Genomic DNA, 18882 nt, shown 5'->3' on the forward strand with positions numbered 1-18882 from the left:
GCCCAGGAGTTGGGGCCCACCCTGAGAAATATAGTGGGACGCCATCTCTACAAAAAATACAGAAATTCGCTGGGGTGGTGGTGCACACATGTAGTCCTAGTTACTCGGGAGTCTGAGGTGGGAGGATCACTTGAGCCAGGGAAGTCAAGGCTGCAGCGGAGTGAGTCTTACTCCAGCCTGGGCTACAGTGAGACCCTGTCTCCAAAAAAAAGGAAAAGAAAAAGAAAAGAAAAATTCATACACACAAACAGCCTAGTTGAAAAATTTAGGCATATGTTTAAGAAACAGATAATAAAGGGAAATTGTATTCTTAGGAATTCTTAGATATATTTTAGAATCTTTATCAAGGAAGAGTTCTATCTTAGATGGAAGAAAAGAAAAAGAAGGAATTTTTTTTTTTTTTTTGAGACAGAGTCTCGCTCTGTCACCCAGGGTGGAGTGCAGTGGCACAGTCTCGGCTCACTGCAACCTCCTCTACCTCCTGGGTTCAAGCACTTGTCCCTCAGCCTCCCAAGCAGCTGGGACTACAGGCACATGCCACTGCTCCTGGCTAATTTTTGTATTTTTAGTAGAGACAGGGTTTCACCATATTGGTCAGGCTTTTCTCGAACTCCTGACCTCAGGTGATCCACCCACCTCTACCTCCCAAAGTGCTGGGATTACAGGTATGAGCCTCTGCGCCCAGCCCTATTTTTCATTTTTAAATGTATTTCTTCATACACCTATTCTGAGAGAAATGGGTGTGCTAAACAAGGATGTTAAATGGAGAAGTATACAGAAATAAAAATGTAAAAGCCACCAGAAACTTGGTTTAACTTGGTTAAACTGAAAAGGGTCACAATTTAAAGAAATAGTAGAAAGTAAATCTTCCATCCTTGTATGTAACTTAGCAGAAAATGTTGCTGCCTTTTCATTTACTTATTGATTATTGTGTACCTTCCATTGACACTCAGATCTCTTTCCCCTACAATAGCCAGGTTAGTCTCTCTTTTTTTTTCTTTTTTGAGACGGAGTCTCGCTCTTGTTGCCCAGGCTCAAGTGCAGTGGTGCTATCTCGGCTCACTGCAACCTCCGCCTCCTGTGTTCAAGCAATTCTCCTGCCTCAGCCTCCTGAGTAGCTGGGATTATAGGCGCCTGCCACCATGCCCGGCTAATTTTTTGTATTTTTTTTTTTTTTTTAATACAGATGAGATTTCACCCTGTCGGCCAGGCTGGTCTCAAACTCCTGACCTCAGGTGATCCGCCCGCCTCAGCCTCCCAGAGTGCTGGCATTACAGGCGTGAGTCACCATGGTCGGCCTTTTTTTTTTTTTTTGAGACAGAGTCTTGCTGTGTTGCCCAGGCTAGAGTGCAGTGGCATGATCTCCGCTCACTGCAACCTCTGCCTCCCAGGCTTGAGCGATTCTCCTGTCTCAGCCTCTGGATTAGCTGGGACTACAGGCATGTGCCACCATGCCTGGCGGATTTTTGTATTTTTTAGTAGAGATGGGGTTTCACCATGTTGGCCAGGCTGGTCTCAGACTCCTGACCTCAGGTGATCTGCCCGCCTCAGCCTCCCAAAGTGCTGGGATTACAGGCGTGAGCCACCACACGCAGACTTAGTCCTAAGTCTTTTCATCATCTCTGTAGTGTAGTGGTTTTTCTTCCTTTGTACTTCTTTGGTGTGCTGGGTACCAGTCTTTGCTGTCTCTTTAGCATGGAAGGTGTTAATTCTGTAATAGTTAATTAATATATACCAGGATGCAGTTTATTTTCATGTTCTTAAATCTTAGGAGTTGCTAAAAATTGCAGCTTTTAAAGTTGTCTTAAAACATAGTCTTCTATTGCTTCTTATAGGATTGTTCTGAACTAATTGCTCTTTTTAAAGTGTAAAATCAGAATTTCTTCAAACTTGTGTTTCCCAGATAATGCTTATGATCCTGATGTGAACGCTAAACAAATATGGATTGACAAAACAGTGATAAATGACCATATATGCTTGACATTCACCGATAATGGGAATGGTATGACTTCTGATAAATTACATAAAATGCTAAGGTAGGTAAAAATGTGCCGCACTTTTTAAAATTGTTGCTTTTACCTAAAGGATTTTCCATGCCATACTTACTATTCTTGGTTTTTGTTTTTTGAAATGAAATGCTGTAGGTACAGTGTGAGCTGTTCTCTAAGCATGATTTTCTACTACTGGTAGATGATGAGTCAGTCCTCACCACTCCCATCACCTACCCCACTCTACTTCCAACTCCCTAAAAGTCCACCATTCCTCTAGAGTTGTAGTATATTTATATCAATTACTGATTACTTTAGTGTAAAATTAGGTTTAACTATTTTTTGTAATAAAACCTACCACTTTGTTGGGAGTAACTTTTAGAGGAAGAGATTCATGGGGTGAAATCTCACAGTCCCGGGAGCATGGGTTATACTCAGCTATTTAGTCAGGGTGTGCCAGCGATGAATTTCCATGTTAGTACTTGTGATCCTTTTTCTCCCCTGTGATGTAGATTTGGTTTCCTTCATTTCAGAGCTGGGAAAATACGTCAAGATACATTAAAAGTAATCTGCCCAATACATAAAAAATCAACAACAACAAAAAAGTAATCTGCCTAAGATTATACAGCTAGGAAGGGTGAGGCCAGTATTTGAACCCAGGCTTTTTACTTGGTATTACAGTTAATGAATTTAAAAAAGATTATAGGTATTTATTTATTTATTTTTGATTATAGGTATTTATTTTTAAAAATCTTTATTTTCTTCTTAGCTTTGGCTTCAGTGACAAAGTCACCATGAATGGTCATGTCCCAGTTGGATTATATGGGAATGGCTTCAAGTCGGGTTCTATGCGTCTGGGTAAAGACGCAATCGTTTTTACCAAAAATGGAGAGAGCATGAGCGTGGGCCTTTTGTCTCAGACCTACTTGGAAGTCATAAAAGCGGAGCATGTTGTTGTTCCAATAGTGGCATTCAACAAGCACCATATCCTTTTGGTTGTGAAATAAAAGCTGTGGAGAAACTGAAGAAATAATTAGGAAACATCCTATGTTTTTGCCTTCTTCCAAATTATTCCTTTTGAATAACATCTATTCCATTTCTTACCTCTGTCCTCTGCATTTACCCTACATCTGAGGCTAAGGGTTTGTCCCTTTTTCTTTGTTGGAATCCCGCTATGGAAATACTCAACATTTTGTGTTAAACTTCCCATGGCTCTTCTGTTTACTTCAGGGCTATTGTAGACTAGTAAGACTTTATGGTCTCGCTTGAAAATTAGGCTAGGGACCACGAAAGGCAGGATAACTTTAGGAAAATGCCTTTTGTATGAACACATTGGAATATTGGAAAGTATTAAATTAGTTAATACTTATTAAATCAGTTAATACTGCTCATTTTTTATTCTTCTTGGTGTTCGTTTGAAATCAAACTGCCATGTTAAAACTTAGAAAATAGGCTGAGCTCGGTGGCTGATGCCTGAAATTCCACCACTTTGGGAGGCCAAGACAGAAGGATTGCTTGAGCCCAGAATTTCGAGACCAGCCCAAGCAATGCAGGGAGACCCTATCTCTACAAAAAAATTTTTTTAAGTAGCCGGTCGTGGTGGTGGGTGCCTGTGGTCCCAGCTAGGCAGCAGTTAGCCCTGATCATGTTACTGCACTCTAGCCTAAGCAATAGTGAGACCCTATCTCACAAAAAAATACCTTAGAAAATTATTTATAAATAGTTTTTCTGTTATTTAAGTTTATAGAGTTGATTTTCGTATTGTAATTATGAAAAATATGTTGTCAATCTGAGTCTTTAACTTATGATATACGACAGATGATTAATTTAGCAGAATCAAAAGCCAGCCTTGCTGCAATTCTGGAACATTCTCTGTTTTCCACGGAACAGAAGTTACTGGCAGAACTTGATGCTATTATGGGCAAGAAGGGGACGAGGATCATCATCTGGAATCTTAGAAGGTAAATGTGGACATAGATGTTGACCGTTTGGGAAGTAAAGTGCATGTGCAGGGTGGTGTCGTTATATTCATCTCGTTACACACGGTAGAAATACATGGAAAGGTACTAATTTTTTGGTGTGGTTACTGATTTGTCTTTGCCCAGGATATGTTATAGAGGCCATTTCAGCTTCAATTTGAGATATTTTCATATTGTTAAAAAAAAATTTCCTTTTTTTTTGAGACGAAGTCTCACTCTTGTCCCCCAGGCTGGAGTGCGATGGCGCAATCTCAGCTGACTGCAACCTCCGCCTCCTGGGTTTAAGCGATTCTCCTGCTTCAGTCCCCCGAGTAGCTGGGATTACAGGCGCCTGCCACCACGCCTGGCTAATTTTTGTATTTTAGTTGAGACGGGGTTTCACCATGTTGGCCAGGCTGGTCTAGAACTCCTGACCTCAGGTGATCCACCCAAAGTGGATGGATCCCAAAGTGCTGGGATTACAGGCGTGAGCCACCACGCCTGGCCAAAAAAAAAAAAAATTTCTATCCCTGCCATTCAGTCTCCATTAGCACTCTATTCTCTCTCATTTATTCCTCATTTATTCCACCCCCTCTTCTCAAAAAAAAAAAAAGAAGAAAAAAGCAATGAGAAGACAAATTTAGGATGATAAATCTTTCTTCATTTTGTCCATTACTTAAAACTAAAAGTGATGTAGCACCTGATGAGAAAAGTAATAGAGGTGAGATTTTGTGTTGCTAAAATTTATAATCCTTTATCTTTGTGAGGATAAAATCCTTCGCAAATAAATTTTAAAATTTAAGACTAATGTCTAATACTGAAAGATCTAAGACATACTGAATCACAGGAATAAAGCACAGGTAGTGATAAGCCTAAAGAACTGAAAAAACTTGTGCTATTCTGATACCTAAATTCGTTTTTCTTGCTTTCACTTCCCTACCCCTCCTTCTCCTGGAGGATTTTTTCAGTTATACTTTCTGAGGTAATTGTAGATTCATGTGTAGTTGTAAGAAGTAATACAGAGATCTCAGGTACACTTCATTCAGTTTCCCCTGGTGGCAACATCTAACAAAACTATAGTACAGCTGGGCGCAGTGGCTTACGCCTGTAATCCCAGCACTTTGGGAGGCCCAGGCGGGTGGATCACGAGATCAGGAGATCGAGACCATCCTGGCTAACACGATGAAACCCCGTCTCTACTAAAAATACAAAAAATTAGCTGGGCGCGGTGGCGGGCGCCTGTAGTCCCAGCTACTAAGGAGGCTGAGGCAGGAGAATGGCGTGAACCCGGGAGGCGGAGCTTGCAGTGAGCCGAGATAGCACCACTGCACTCCAGCCTGGGTGACAGAGTGAGACTCTGTCTCAAAAAAAAAAAAAACAAAAACTATATATAGTACAGTAGTACTATTGATATTGACAGGATTTTGACATTGATACAGTCGATGCAGGACACTTTAGTCATCACAGGAATCCCTCATGTTGCCCTTTTATAGCCATACCCACTTCCCTCATAACCCCACTCCCTCCTTAATCCCTAGCAACCTCTAATCTGTTCTCTATTTCTATAATTTTGCCATTTTAAGAATATTACATAAACAACATGGAAACCTTTTGGATTTGACTTTTTTCATTTAGCATAACTCTCTGGCGTTTTCCAGATTCTTGTATGTATAGTTTGCACCTTTTTTTTTTTCTTTTTTTTTGAGATGGAGTTTTGCTCTTTCCCCCAGGGTGGAGTGAAGTAGTGCCATCTCGGCTCACTGCAACCTCCGCCCGCTGGGTTCAAGCGATTCTGCTGCCTCATCCTCCCGTGTAGCTGGGATTATAGGCACCCGCCACCATGCCTGGCTGATTTTTGTATTTTTAGTAGCGACAGGGTTTTGCCATATTGGCCAGGCTGGTCTTGAACTTCTGACCTCAGGTGATCCACACGCCTCAGCCTCCCAAAGTGGTAGGATTACAGGCATAAGCCACCGCACCCAGCCAGTTTGCACCTTTTTCTTGCTGAGTAGTGTTTCATTGTAGGTATGGAACCCAGTGTGTTTACCTGTTCAAGACATCTGGGTTTATAGTTTTGGGATATTACAAATAAAGCAGTAAGCATTTGTGTACACGGTTTTGTGGGAATATAGTCTTCATTTTTCTGAAATAAATATCTAGAAGTGTAATTGCTGTATCATATAGTACTTGCGTTTTATTTTCTAAGAAATGCCAGACTGTTTTCCTACCAGCAGTGTATGAGTGTTACGGTTTCTCCACATCATCCAGGATCCGTTTTCTTTCTTTTTCTCTTGCCTTTGCACCCCCAACTCCCCACTGACGTGCACCATGTGTAGGTTTATTTATTTGCTTACCTTTTTAATGACTTAATGTGTTTGCTTGCTTATCTTGCTGTGAAGTTAAATTTTGGTTCTTTCTAAAAATTATTTTTACAGCTACAAAAATGCAACAGAGTTCGATTTTGAAAAGGATAAATATGATATCAGAATTCCCGAGGATTTAGATGAGATAACAGGGAAGAAGGGGTACAAGAAGCAGGAAAGGATGGACCAGATTGCCCCTGAGAGTGACTATTCCCTGAGGGTATGTATTCAGCTCTCTTTGTGGGAGTGAGAAAATCATTGAATCATGGTAGCCTTAGGAGAGGTCATGTTACCTGCTTGTGATAGAAAGGCTGCCAGTGCTCTCTAAATGAAGGTATCTCAGACATGATTTTCCCTGGCCCACTCAGCCTGGGCGACAGAGTGAGACTGTATCACACACACACAAAAATTTAGTTAGTTTGGAAACCCTAGTTTCCAAAGGGTTTTGTTTGGAAACCCTTTTTAAATTATGAAGTCATCAGGCCTAACAATGCTTGTAGTTTTTACTATATGCTGACATTATTATCTTATTAGAATCAATATATTAATCAGTATATGGTGGCCAGTCTAATTAATTCAAAAAACAACAAATTCAAAGTCTTATTAAATTTTAACATATTTGCCCGTGCATGGTGTTTCACACCTGTAATCCCAGCACTTTGGGAGGCCGAGGTGGGTGGATCACAAGGTCAGGAGTTCAAGACCAGCCTGGCCAAGATGGTGAAACCCCGTCTCTACTAAAAATACAAAAATTAGTTGGGCGCGGTGGCAGGCACCTGTAATCCCAGCTACTCGGGAGGCTGAGGCAGGAGAATCGCTTGAACCTGGAGGTGGGGCAGTGGGGGTCACGGAGGTTGCAGTGAGCCGAGATTGCACCACTGCACTCCAGCCTGGGTGACAGAGTAAGACTCCATCACACACACAAAAAAATTTAACGCATTCTAGAATACATACCTTAATTGTCCTCCTAAAGCAATAAATTATAGACTATAGTTAGATAAGGTACATGAATAGAATTTTGTGATAAATGCCTCTAGGATTTTCCCTTTAGAAATGTGGTTTTTGTTTTATGTTTTTCTTTTTGGAGATTAGGTCTTTGGGTGTCACTCTCTCACCCAGGCTGGAGTGCAGCGGTGAGATCTTGGCTCACTGCAGCCTCTGCCTCCTGGCCCCAAGCAATCCTTCCACCTCAGCCTCCTGAGTAGCTGGAACTACAGGCATGTGCCACCACACCCGGCTATTTTTTTGTATTTTTGGTAGAGACAACGTTTCACCATGTTGTCCAGGCTGATCTCAAACTCTTGGTCTCAAGTGATCCACCTGCCTCAGCCTCCCAAAGTGCTGGGATTGCAGGCGTGAGCCACCGCACCTGGTCAAAATGAGTATCTGTTTAAGATTAAAGAAATGAGCTAGGCACAGTGGCTCACACATGCAATCCCAGCACTTTGTGAGGCAGAGACGGGTGGATCACCTGAGGTCAGGAGTTGGAGACCAGCCTGGCCAACATGGTGAAGCCCTGTCTCTACTCAAAATAGAAAAATTAGCTGGGCACGGTTGCGGGAGCCTGTGATCCCAGCTGCTCGGGAGGCTGAGGCAGGAGAATCCCTTGAACCCAGGAGGCGGAGGTTGTGGTGAGCCAAGACCGCACCATTGCACTCCAGCCTGGGCAACAAGAGCGAAACTCTGTCTCAAAAAATAAAAATAAAAAAAGATTGGAGAAATTAATATCTTGATATAACAATGTCGATAAGTTAATATCAAAGTTTTTTGTTTGTTTGAGATGGAGTTTTGTTCTTGTTGCCCAGGCTGGAGTGCAGTGGCACGATCTTGGCTCACCACAACCTCCACCTCCTGGGTTCAAGGGATTCTTCTGCTTCAGCCTCCCAGCTAGCTGGGATTACAGGCATGTGCCACCATGCCCGGCTAATTTTGCATTTTTAGTAGAGACAAGGTTTCACCTTGTTGGCCAGGCTGGTCTTGAACTCCCAACCTCAGGTGATCTGCCTGCCTCGGCCTCACAAAGTGTTGGGATTACAGGCGTGAACCACCGTGCCCGGCCAATATCAAGTTTTTTTAGTTGTTTTGATAAGACATGTGATACTAACTTTTTGCTTGCTTGCTTGCTTTTTTTTTTTTTTGAGACAGAGTCTCACTCTGTTGCCCAGGCTGGAGTGCAGTGGCGTGATCTCGGCTCACCACAACCTCCGGCTCCTGGGTTCAAGTGATTCTTCTGGCACAACCTCCTGAGTAGCCAGGACTACAAGCATGTGCCACCCTGCCTGGCTAATTTTTGTATTTTTAGTAGAGACAGGGTTTCAGTATGTTAGCCAGGCTTGTCTTGAACTCCTGACCTTGTGATCCGCCCGCCTTGGGGCCTCCCAAAATGCTGGGATTACAGGCATGAGCCACCTTGCCTGTCCACTTTTTGCTTTATTTCTTGTGTTGATATTATTCTCTAATCCCAAGCTGTGGATGTATTTGTCATTTACAGATTTTTCATGTAGTTTTTGCTAAGGTCTTAGCAATGACATTATTAGTAATGGTAATAGTAAATAGCAGTATTACTATTGACTAAAATAGTAAATAGCAGATATTTACTGTTCCTTGATGTATCCTAATGTGTTCCTAGTGTTGAAAAAGTCTTATTCAAGTATGAAACAAGTTCAGAGGCAGCCAGAGAAGATAGTATGGTTTTAGTACACTACCAAATACAGTGTTTTTTAAATGACACAAAGCACCACTTCTTTTGAAATCAGGAGTCAGGAAAAGTAGGAGAAATGTTTAAGTTTTAGTTTTGTGTTGAATCTTTTTTTTTTGAGGTGGGGGGTCTCCCTCTTTCCCCCACAGTGGAGTGCAGTGGTGTGATCTCGGCTCACTGCAGCCTCCGCCTCCGTACTTGACAGAAAAATCAGAAAATGTACCTTTTTGTACATATATACATTTTTAAAATTAAAATATGATCATACCATATGTGCTGTTTTGTAATCTTTTTCACTTAGTAATAAATATATCGGTGTCTATATAGATCAGTTGATTGTATTCTGCAAGTCATTTTTACTGGCTGTGGTATATTGAGCTTATTTTTAATGAAAAATAACCGAATCAGAATAACATACAGCTTTATAGCCTATTTTATTGAAGAGTTAATTGGTCTTTTATCAAGTTAGTAGGAGAGCTTCTGTGTAAATCCATGTCTAAGTAATGGTGAGCAAACCTGTAGATACTAACTTCTTGTTATGTTATTTTCCAGGCTTATTGCAGTATATTATATCTAAAGCCAAGAATGCAGATCATCCTACGTGGACAGAAAGTGAAGACACAGCTGGTTTCGAAGAGTCTTGCCTACATCGAACGTGATGTTTATCGACCCAAATTTTTAGTATCCTTTTTCTTTTTATGATTCCTTATAGAGATATGTTAGTCAGGTGTATTCTCTTTTTCCCATTTCCCCTTATATGCTGATAGGGATTCTAGTCCGCTCTAGCTTTGCCCTCCTTTATGTGCTTTTGGACTTACCAAATAATGAAATAGAAAGGATGATTTGAACTGAGTGAGGTGTTGTGTTCAAAATTTACCTTAATATTTTAAGTCTAAAACAGTGAGAATTACCTTTGGATTCAACTGCAGAAATAAAGATCATTATGGGATAATGATGTATCACAGAAATAGACTCATCAAAGCTTATGAAAAAGTTGGATGTCAGTTAAGGGTAAGCTTTATTTTTTATTTGAAAAGAAAATGTCTATTTTCCACAAAAGTTAGGATAATATATGCTCTTGAGTCAGATGTTAAATAATTTTATTGTACCTTTTGCTATAGCTTTTTAATGTAAATTTGTAAAAAATAACACTATGGTATTTGAACTTTTATTAACTCCCCTCCCCTCCCCTGCCCTCTCCTTTCCTTTCCCTTCCTTTTTTTTGAGACGGAGTCTCACTTTTGCCCAGGCTTCAGTGCAGTGGCACAATCTCGGCTAAACTCACTGCCACATTCGCCTTCTGGGTTCAAGTGATTCTGCTGCCTCAGCCTCCCAAGTAGCTGGGACTACAGGCGCATGCCACCACGCCTGGTTTTTTTTGTTTTTTGTTTTTTTTGAGACAGAGTCTTGCTCTGTCCCCCAGGCTGGAGTGCAGTGGCGATATCTTGGCTCACTGCAGCCTCTACCTTCCGGGTTCAAGCAGTTCTCCTGTCTCAGCCTTCCAAGTAGCTGGGACTACCGGCACGTGCCGCCACGCCCAGCTAATTTTTGTATTTTTAGTAGAGACGGGGTTTCACTATGTCAGCCAGCATGGTCTTGATCTCCTGACCTGGTGATCCGCCTGCCCTCAGCCTCCCAAAGTTCTGGGATTACAAACATGAGCCACTGCACTCGGCCAATTGTTTTGTATTTTTAGTAGAGACGAGGTTTCACCATGTTGGCCAGGCTTGTCCCAAACTCCTGACCTCAGGTGATCCACCTGCCTCGGCCTCCCAAAGTGCTGGGATTACAGGTGTGAGCCACTGCACCCGGCTTTATTTTTCTTTTTTGAGAGACTGCCTGGCTGGAATTCAGTGGCGCAAGTTTGGCTCACTGCAACCTCCAACTCCCAGGTTCAAGTGATCCTCGCACCTTAGCCTTCTGAGTAGCTGTGACTACAGGTGCATGCCAGCACCTTAATTTCTTTTATTTATTTATTTGTTTGTTTATTTTTTGAGATGGAGTCTCACTCTGTCACCCAGGCTGGAGTGCAGTGGTATGATCTCAACTCACTGCAACCTCCACCTCCCTGGTTCAAGCGATTCTTGGGCCTCAGCCTCCCAAGTAGCTGGGACTACTGGCGTGTGCCACCACTCCAGGCCAAATTTTGTATTTTTGGTAGAGACGGCTTTACCATGTCGACCAGGCTGGCCTCAAACTCCTGACCTCAAGTGATCCACCCACCTCGGCCTCTCAACGTGCGTGGATTACAGGCCTGAGCCAGTGCGCTCGGCCTATTATATTAATTTTGTATTTGATCCTGAACAGCCCTGAGGTGGGGACAGAATATTTCTTTTATCCCTATTTTATGCATAAGGAAGTTGGGGACTAGACACAGTGGCTCATTCCTGTAATCCTAGTGCTTCGTGTGGCTGAGGTAGGAGGATTGCTTGAGGCCAGTGCTTCAAGACCAGCTTGGGCAACATACCAGGTCTCTACCTCAGCTGAGTACGGTGCCTCACACCTGTAATCCCAGCATATTTGAGAGGTCTAGGCCGGGGGATTGCTTGAGCCCAGGAGTTCAAGACCAGCCTGGACAATGGGGCAAAACCCTGTCTGTACAAAAAAATACAAAAATTAGCTGGGCCTGGTGGTGCATGCCTGTGGTCCCAGCTACTCAGGAGGCTGAGGTGGGACGATTGTTTGAGCCCAAGAAGTTGAGGCTGTAGTGAGCCAAAATTGTGCCTCTGCTTTTCAGTCTAGGCAACAGGGTGAGGCCCTATCTCAAACAAACAAACAAAAAAACATTGTCTCTACAAAACAACAAAAACAAATTAGCCAGGTGTGGTTGTACGTCCTTGTAGTCTCAGTTATTTGGGAGGCTGAGGTGGGAGAGTGCTTGAACCCTGGAGTTTGAGGCTGCACTGAGCTATGATTTTGCCCCTGTACTCCAGCCTGGGCAACAGAGTGAGACCCTGTCTCTTAAAAAAAACAAAAAAAGAAATTGGGGCTAATAACAAATAGATGAAGCAAGTTGCTTAAGACATAACAGCGTGGATCTCAGACACAAACACATCATTTGACTGCATTTGGATATGGATCCATTGCATATTTTTAAGATTTTGGTGATAATTCTTTATCTTACTTTATTCTGAGTTTTTTGTAGAATGATGTGAGATCTACACAGTATACCAATGCGGATTCATCTTGAATACCACTTAACAGGGGTTCTGACTCTGCTTCACCTACTTTACATGGCGTGAGCCCAAATATAGCATATTTGCAGAAGTAAATGAATTTTATGTCTACCGCAGAATGTAAATTTTTTTCTTTTTATCACCTATGAATCTGACTTAACCAAGATACATAGCCCACTTTCCCAACCGAGTTAAATTTGCACTGTGTATATTTCCTAGTTAAGCTCGACCTTGTAAAAATAGGCTGTTACAGCTAAATTACAGTGTTTGTCTTTACCAGATGATGGACTGGGCCTAGTATTTGCATTCTGTAGATTCAGTAAACATTAAATAAGTATCAGATACCCATTGTGATTTGCTGTGCTGGGTGCTCAGCATGAAAAGTTGATAAAATACAGAGCATGCCCTCAAAGTTCAGTTTTGTGAGGGGACTGTGGAACATCCTTGGAAGCATCAGAAAAGGCTTCTTAGAGAAAGTGTTGATTGAGATGAGTCTCAGTTGACTTCACTGTGCTGCAAAGTCTGGAAGGGCTTTCCAGGCAGAGACAACATGTGCAAAGGCAGAGAAAGAGGCTTCTGAGAGTATGACATCATAAAGGGAGTAATTTGATGTGGCTGCACCATATTTTAAGTGGAGAACAGAGGAATGAGAGAGACAGGATAAGGCTGGAAGGAAGATGGATAAGAACCACAAATTGAAGGATATTGTTATTACTGTAGTTTAAAAATAGTCTGAAATGGTGAACCTGATGGTTTTTAATAGAGCAGAATTAGGATTATTAGTTGTATGGTTTGGTCTATAGTTGTGTTTATAAAAATTTTTATTTTATGAGTTACACATTATTTTACTTTTTTCTTCATAGGCTAAGAAGTATAGCTACAATCGTGTACAAAATATACTTGTTAGTCACATGTAGATAATCAGAAGATGACTCATATACTTTGAGTTCAACATTTTAGCTAGCAGATTTAAAAAATAACTAATTTAACCAACCTAGATTTTTACTTCATTGTTAGCAACTGGATACCTAACTTTGGGTAAATGACTTTAACTTTTATCTCACAAACGTATGGAATATTGCCTTTCAGAGCCTTTGCTAGTCACTACAAGATCAAGATGAATTATTTGTGGTTTCTGTTCTCTAAGAAATTGTATCCTAGTAGAGGTAGTCCTCTTTTCTTTTTTTTTGTCTTTTTGAAAGATGGAGTTTCACTCTTGTTGCCCAGGCTGGAGTGCAATGGCACGATCTCGGCTCACTGCAACCTCCGCCTCCCAGGTTGAAGCAATTCTCCTGCCTCAGCCTCCTGAGTAGCTGGGATTACAGGTGCATGCCACCACGCCCGGCTAATTTTTTGTATTTTTAGTAGAGATGGGATTTCACCATGTTGGCCAGGCTGTTCTCGAACTCCTGACCTCAGGTGATCCTCCCCACCTTGGCCTCCCAAAGTGTTGGGAGTACAGGCGTGAGCCATCGCACCTGGCAGGTAGTCCTTTTTCTCTTGTATAAAATTGGGGATGTTAATACTTGTCTAATGGGGATGTTAATACTTGTCTAAATGGATACTTGTCAACAATCAAAAGGTTTTTGAGGAAGGCTGTAGTGTATTTAGAAATTAACTCCCAGGAAAATAAATCACATACCAGTGTTTTTTTCAGTCTAAATTTGATGAGAATTGGCTGGACATGGTGGCTCATGCCTGTAATGCCAGCACTTTGGGAGGCCGAGGCTGGTGGATTGCTTGAGGTCAGGAGTTGGAGACTAGCCATGGTGAAACCCCATCTCTGCTAAAAATAGAAAAATTAGCTGGGTTTGGTGGTGCGCACCTGTACTTCCAGCTACTCGGGAGGCTGAGGCAACGAGAGTCACTTGAGCTTGGGAGGTCTCTTGGCTCTTGCAGTGAGCCAAGATCATGCCACTGCACTCCAGTCTGGGTGACCGAATGAGACTCTGTTTCAAAAAATAAAAACAAATAAAAATAAATGTGATGAGAATCATACAAGATAAAATATAGGAAAATACACAAACTATAATTCTTGAAGGGTAATTATTTTGAGCATCATGTCTTATGCTTAAAATGCTGATTTCATTTTATTTTTTCAGGCAAACAACATGGGTGTTGGAGTGGTTGGAATTATAGAGTGTAATTTCCTTAAGCCAACTCATAATAAACAAGATTTCGACTATACTAATGAGTACAGGTATGTTACCTATTTAAATTATTGACTGAGGTTCCTAGGAAATGGATTACCAAGAAAGCAGGAACTACTCTATTTTCTGCGAATCTCAGAAATACCTTATTAGTAAAGAAAGGTTTGGATATACTACTTGTGATGGTGTAGGTTACAATTCCTAGAATGGAAGATGGTTATATTAGTTTTCTATGTAAGTCCCTTACCTACCCATTTTCTTAAAGTTCGATAATGTAATTATAATTTTGTAATTAAAATAAAAAATCCGCAAGATGGCAAAACATTTAGCTTAAGAGAAGTTATGCAAGTATTTTGAAAATAAACTTTAAAAAGAAGTCAATAATTTAAATAGGTAAATAGAGGGCCTGGCCAATGCTGGCCTATAGATGTGGTCTCTGGTTGACATAGGGTGTGTGGATAGGTTGGAGCTGGTCTGTAGAGGGAGCCTTATGTTGTTGGAGCTAGCAGAAGACTGCTGGTGGGCAAAGCATGGCTTGATGGGCACAGCCAAAGCTCCTCTGGGAGGTCACTGGGCCCTAGCAAAATAGTAACAGAGTACCAGAACTTGGGCTGGATTTGGAGCCTAGAGACAATAAATTGGTAACTGACTCAATCAAAAAAGTCAGCTGGGTACGGTGGCTCATTCCTGTAATCTTAGCACTAAGGGGGCACAAAGGTGGGCAAATTGCTTGAGCCCAGAAGTTTGAGACCAGCATGGGCAACATGGCAAAATCCTGTCTCTACCAAAAATACAAAAAATTAGCCAGGTGTGGTGGCACGTGTCTGTGGTCCCAGCTACTCAGGAGGCTAAGGTGGGAGGATCGTTTGAGCCTAGGAAGATGGAGTGTGCAGTGAGCCAAGATGGTGCCACTGTACTCCAACCTGATGACAGAGTGAGATCCCGTCTCAGGAAAAAAAAAGGCCAGGTACAGTGGCTTACGCCTGTAATCCCAGCACTTCAGTAGGCCAATGCAGGAGGATTGCTTGAGCTGAGGAGTGTGAGACCAGCCTGGGCAACATAGTGGGAGCTTATCTCTACAGAAAATAAAAAAATGAGGTGGGAGGATTACTTGATTGGAGCTCAGGAGATTGAGGCTGCAATGAGCCATGATTGTGTCACTGCATTCCCGCCCAGGTGACAGAAGACACCCTGCCTCAAAAAAAAAAAAAAAAGTTTCGGTTCTTTGGTAGGACTAATAAAGTCTATAAGCATTTGTCAAGACTGATTAAGGAAAAAGAGTAGAAAATACAAATCATCAATATTAGAAATGAAAAAGAAGAAATTACTACAGAGCCTCCAGACATGAAACATTAAGCAGATAGCACAAATAAATTTTCTCCATTTTAGATGATGTGGACACATTCCTTTGAAATTGAATCACTTTTCAGAAAACTTCGCACATACTAAATTCAGACATTGAAGGAAGAAGTGGCATGAGTCTTTTTATTTAAAACAATACATAATAGTTCATTTGTATGGAATACACGTGATATTTTGATACAAGCATACAACATGTAATGATCAAGTCAGGGTTATTGGGATATTCATCACCTCAAGCAGTTGCCTTATTTTGTGTTAGGAACATTCCAATTTTACTCTTATAGTTACTTCGAAATATATATGTAAGATGTTATTGTTAACTACGGTTGTCCTCTTTTTTTTTTTTTTTTTTTTTTGAGACTGAGTCTCACTCTGTCACCAGGCTAGAGTGCAGTGGCCCCCAGGTCTTAGCTTATTGCAACCTCTGCCTCTCGGTTTCAAGCGATTCTCCTGCCTCAGCCTCCCGGGTAGCTGGGACTACAGGCACACACCACCATGCCCAGCTAATTTTCTGTATTTTTGGTAGAGACAGGGTTTACTATTTTGATCAGGATGGTCTCGATCTCTTGACCTTGTGATCCGCCCGCCTTGGCCTCCCAAAATACTGGGATTATAGGTGTGAGCCACTGCGCCCGGCCCAGTTGTCCTATTGTGGTACCAAATACTGGATCTTATTCCTTCTATTTAACTGTATTTTTATACTCATTAGCCAGCCCCTCTTTATTTCCCTCTCCCCACTACCTGTCCCATATCCTGAGGTCCGTATTTTTTGGCTCTCAGATATGAATGAGAACATGAGATATTTGTCTTTCTATACCTGACTTACTTCACTTAACGTAATGTCCTCCAGGTATATCCGTTTACATCCATGTCATTACAAATGACAGCATTTTTGTGGTTGGATAATATTCCATTGTGTGTATGTACCATAGTTTCTTTATTCATTTATTCGTTAATGGATGCTGACAAGGATGTGGAGAAAGGGGAACCCTCGTACGCTATTAGTGAGAAAGTAAATTAGTATAGTTGCTATGGAGAATAGGATGGAGGTTCCTCAAGAAAACTAATAATAGAATTACCATATGATTGAACAATCACATGGCTGGATATATATCCAAAAGAAAGAAAATCAGTATATTTGAAGAGATACCTGCACTCTCATGTTTATTGCAGCACTGTTCACAATAGTCAAAGGTTTTATGAAGCCACATAACCTTGATAGTAAGCTTAAGCTCACGAGTACAGGAAAGGAAATTTATGTCAGTCTCTTATCATAGAATTAAAAGTCTTAATTAAAATATTGGCAAATACCATCCAGTACATGCTAAAAGAATAATACCATTAAAACCAAGTGGGCTGTGTTCTAAGACAACATGGGTGGTTTTAATGTAAGAAATGAGTATAGTTCATCATATTGATGTTAAATAAGAGAAAGCTCTTATGGTCATCTACATAGATAGAGAAAAAGCACTTGCGATTATTTTTAAAAGGAACACCTACAAAAACTGTGAATCAAAGGGCATAATAACAGTATTTACACACACACAGCAAGCTACATTACTAATGGGGAACAATTGATAGCTTTCCCTAGAAGGGTGGGAGAGTTAAGGATACCAGCTATTCACTAAATATTCTTGAGGAAATAACTAATGTAAAAAGGCCAAAAAAAAGGGGGGGGGGGCGGGTTGAAAATGAAGACATAAAGCTGTATTACAGGTTGAGTATCCTTATCTGAAATCTTTGAGACCGGAAGTGTTTTGGTTTGGATTTTTTTTGTATTTTGGAATGTTTGCATTATACCTACTGGTTGAGCATCGCAAATCTGAAAATCTGAAATCCGAGGTGCTTTCATGAGCGTTTCCTTTGGGTATCATGTTGGCACTCAGTTTCAGATTTGGAGCAATTTTGGATTTTTGGATTTGGGATGTTCAGCTTGTACCAGTAGTTGACAATGTTAAGTACCATTGACCCTTGAACAGCGCAGGGATTAGGTGGACTGGCTACCCCTCAGTCGAAGATCCATGTATAACTCCCCAAAACCTTAAGAGCCTGCTGTTGAATGGAAGCCTTACTGATAAATAGTTGATTAAGCTGGGGATGGTGGCACACATCTGTAGTCCCAGCTACTCAGGATGCTCGAGGCAGAATGATCATGTGAGTCTAGGAGTTCGAAGCTGCAGTGAGCTGTGATAGTGCCACTGCTTTCCAGCCAGGGTGACAGAGCAAGACTTTTTCTCTAAAAAAAAAAAAAAGAAAACCATCTATTAACATGTATTTCATATGTTAAATATATACTGTATTCTTAAAATAAGCTAATGGAAAAAATATTATTAGAAAATCATAGGCCGGGCGTGGTGGCTCACGCCTGTAATCTCAGCACTTTAGGAGGCCGAGGTGGGCGAATCACGAGGTCAGGAGATCGAGACCATCCTGGCTAAAATGGTGAAACCCCGTCTCTACTAAAAATACAAAAATTAGCTGGGTGTGGTGGCGTGTGGCTGTAATCCCAGCTACTGAGGAGGCAAAGGCAGGAGAATTGCTTGAACCAGGGAGTCGGAGGTTGCAGTGAGCTGAGATTGAGCCACTGTATTCCAGTCTGGTGACAGAGAGAGACTGTGTCTCAAAAAAAAAAAAAAAAAAAAAAATCATGGCCGAGTGCCATGGCTCAGGCTGGTGCGGTGGCTCACACCTATAATCCCAGCCCTTTGGAAAGCACTGAATCCTAGCCACTAGACCACCAGGGAACCACAATCCCAGCACTTTGGGAGGCTGAGGCGGGTAGATCACTTGAGATTAGGAGTTCGAGACCAACTTGGCTAACATGGTGAAACTCCATCTCTACTATTTTATTTATTTTTTTCTGAGATGGAGTCTTGCTCTGTCATCCAGTCTGGAGTGCAGTGGTGCAATCTCAGCTCATTGCAACCTCCGCCTCCTGGGTTCAAGCAATTCTCCCTATCTCAGCCTCCCAAATAGCTGGGATTACAGGCGCATGCCACCAAGTCCGGCTAATTTTTTTTTTTTTTTTTTTTTTTTAGTAAAGACAGAGTTTTGCCACGTTGGCCAGGGTGGTCTCTAACTCCTGACCTTAGGTGATCCGGCCACCTCGGCCTCCCAAAGTGCTGGGATTACAGGTGTGAGCCACCACTCCCGGTCTCATCTCTACTGAAAATAAAAAAATTAGCCG

The 18882-nt window shown here is 41.6% G+C and overlaps 1 protein-coding gene across 4 annotated transcripts in view; it reads left to right on the forward strand.

Moving 5' to 3' along the window:
• Window positions 1–18882, forward strand: part of MORC3 (MORC family CW-type zinc finger 3) — a 56419-nt gene that overhangs the window by 14822 nt on the left and 22715 nt on the right. For 3 of the 4 annotated variants that reach the window (XM_054542400.2, XM_063720774.1, XM_054542401.2), the window contains 7 exons: window positions 1904–2036; window positions 2758–2971; window positions 3801–3949; window positions 6382–6529; window positions 9560–9688; window positions 9899–10018; window positions 14286–14383. In XM_054542400.2, the coding sequence (XP_054398375.2) occupies window positions 1904–2036; window positions 2758–2971; window positions 3801–3949; window positions 6382–6529; window positions 9560–9688; window positions 9899–10018; window positions 14286–14383 (991 nt within the window). 4 annotated transcript variants of the gene reach the window in all.

The sequence above is a fragment of the Pongo abelii genome, chromosome 22 (genome assembly GCF_028885655.2).
Source record: "Pongo abelii isolate AG06213 chromosome 22, NHGRI_mPonAbe1-v2.0_pri, whole genome shotgun sequence".
In the NCBI taxonomy this organism is placed as follows: domain Eukaryota; kingdom Metazoa; phylum Chordata; class Mammalia; order Primates; family Hominidae; genus Pongo; species Pongo abelii.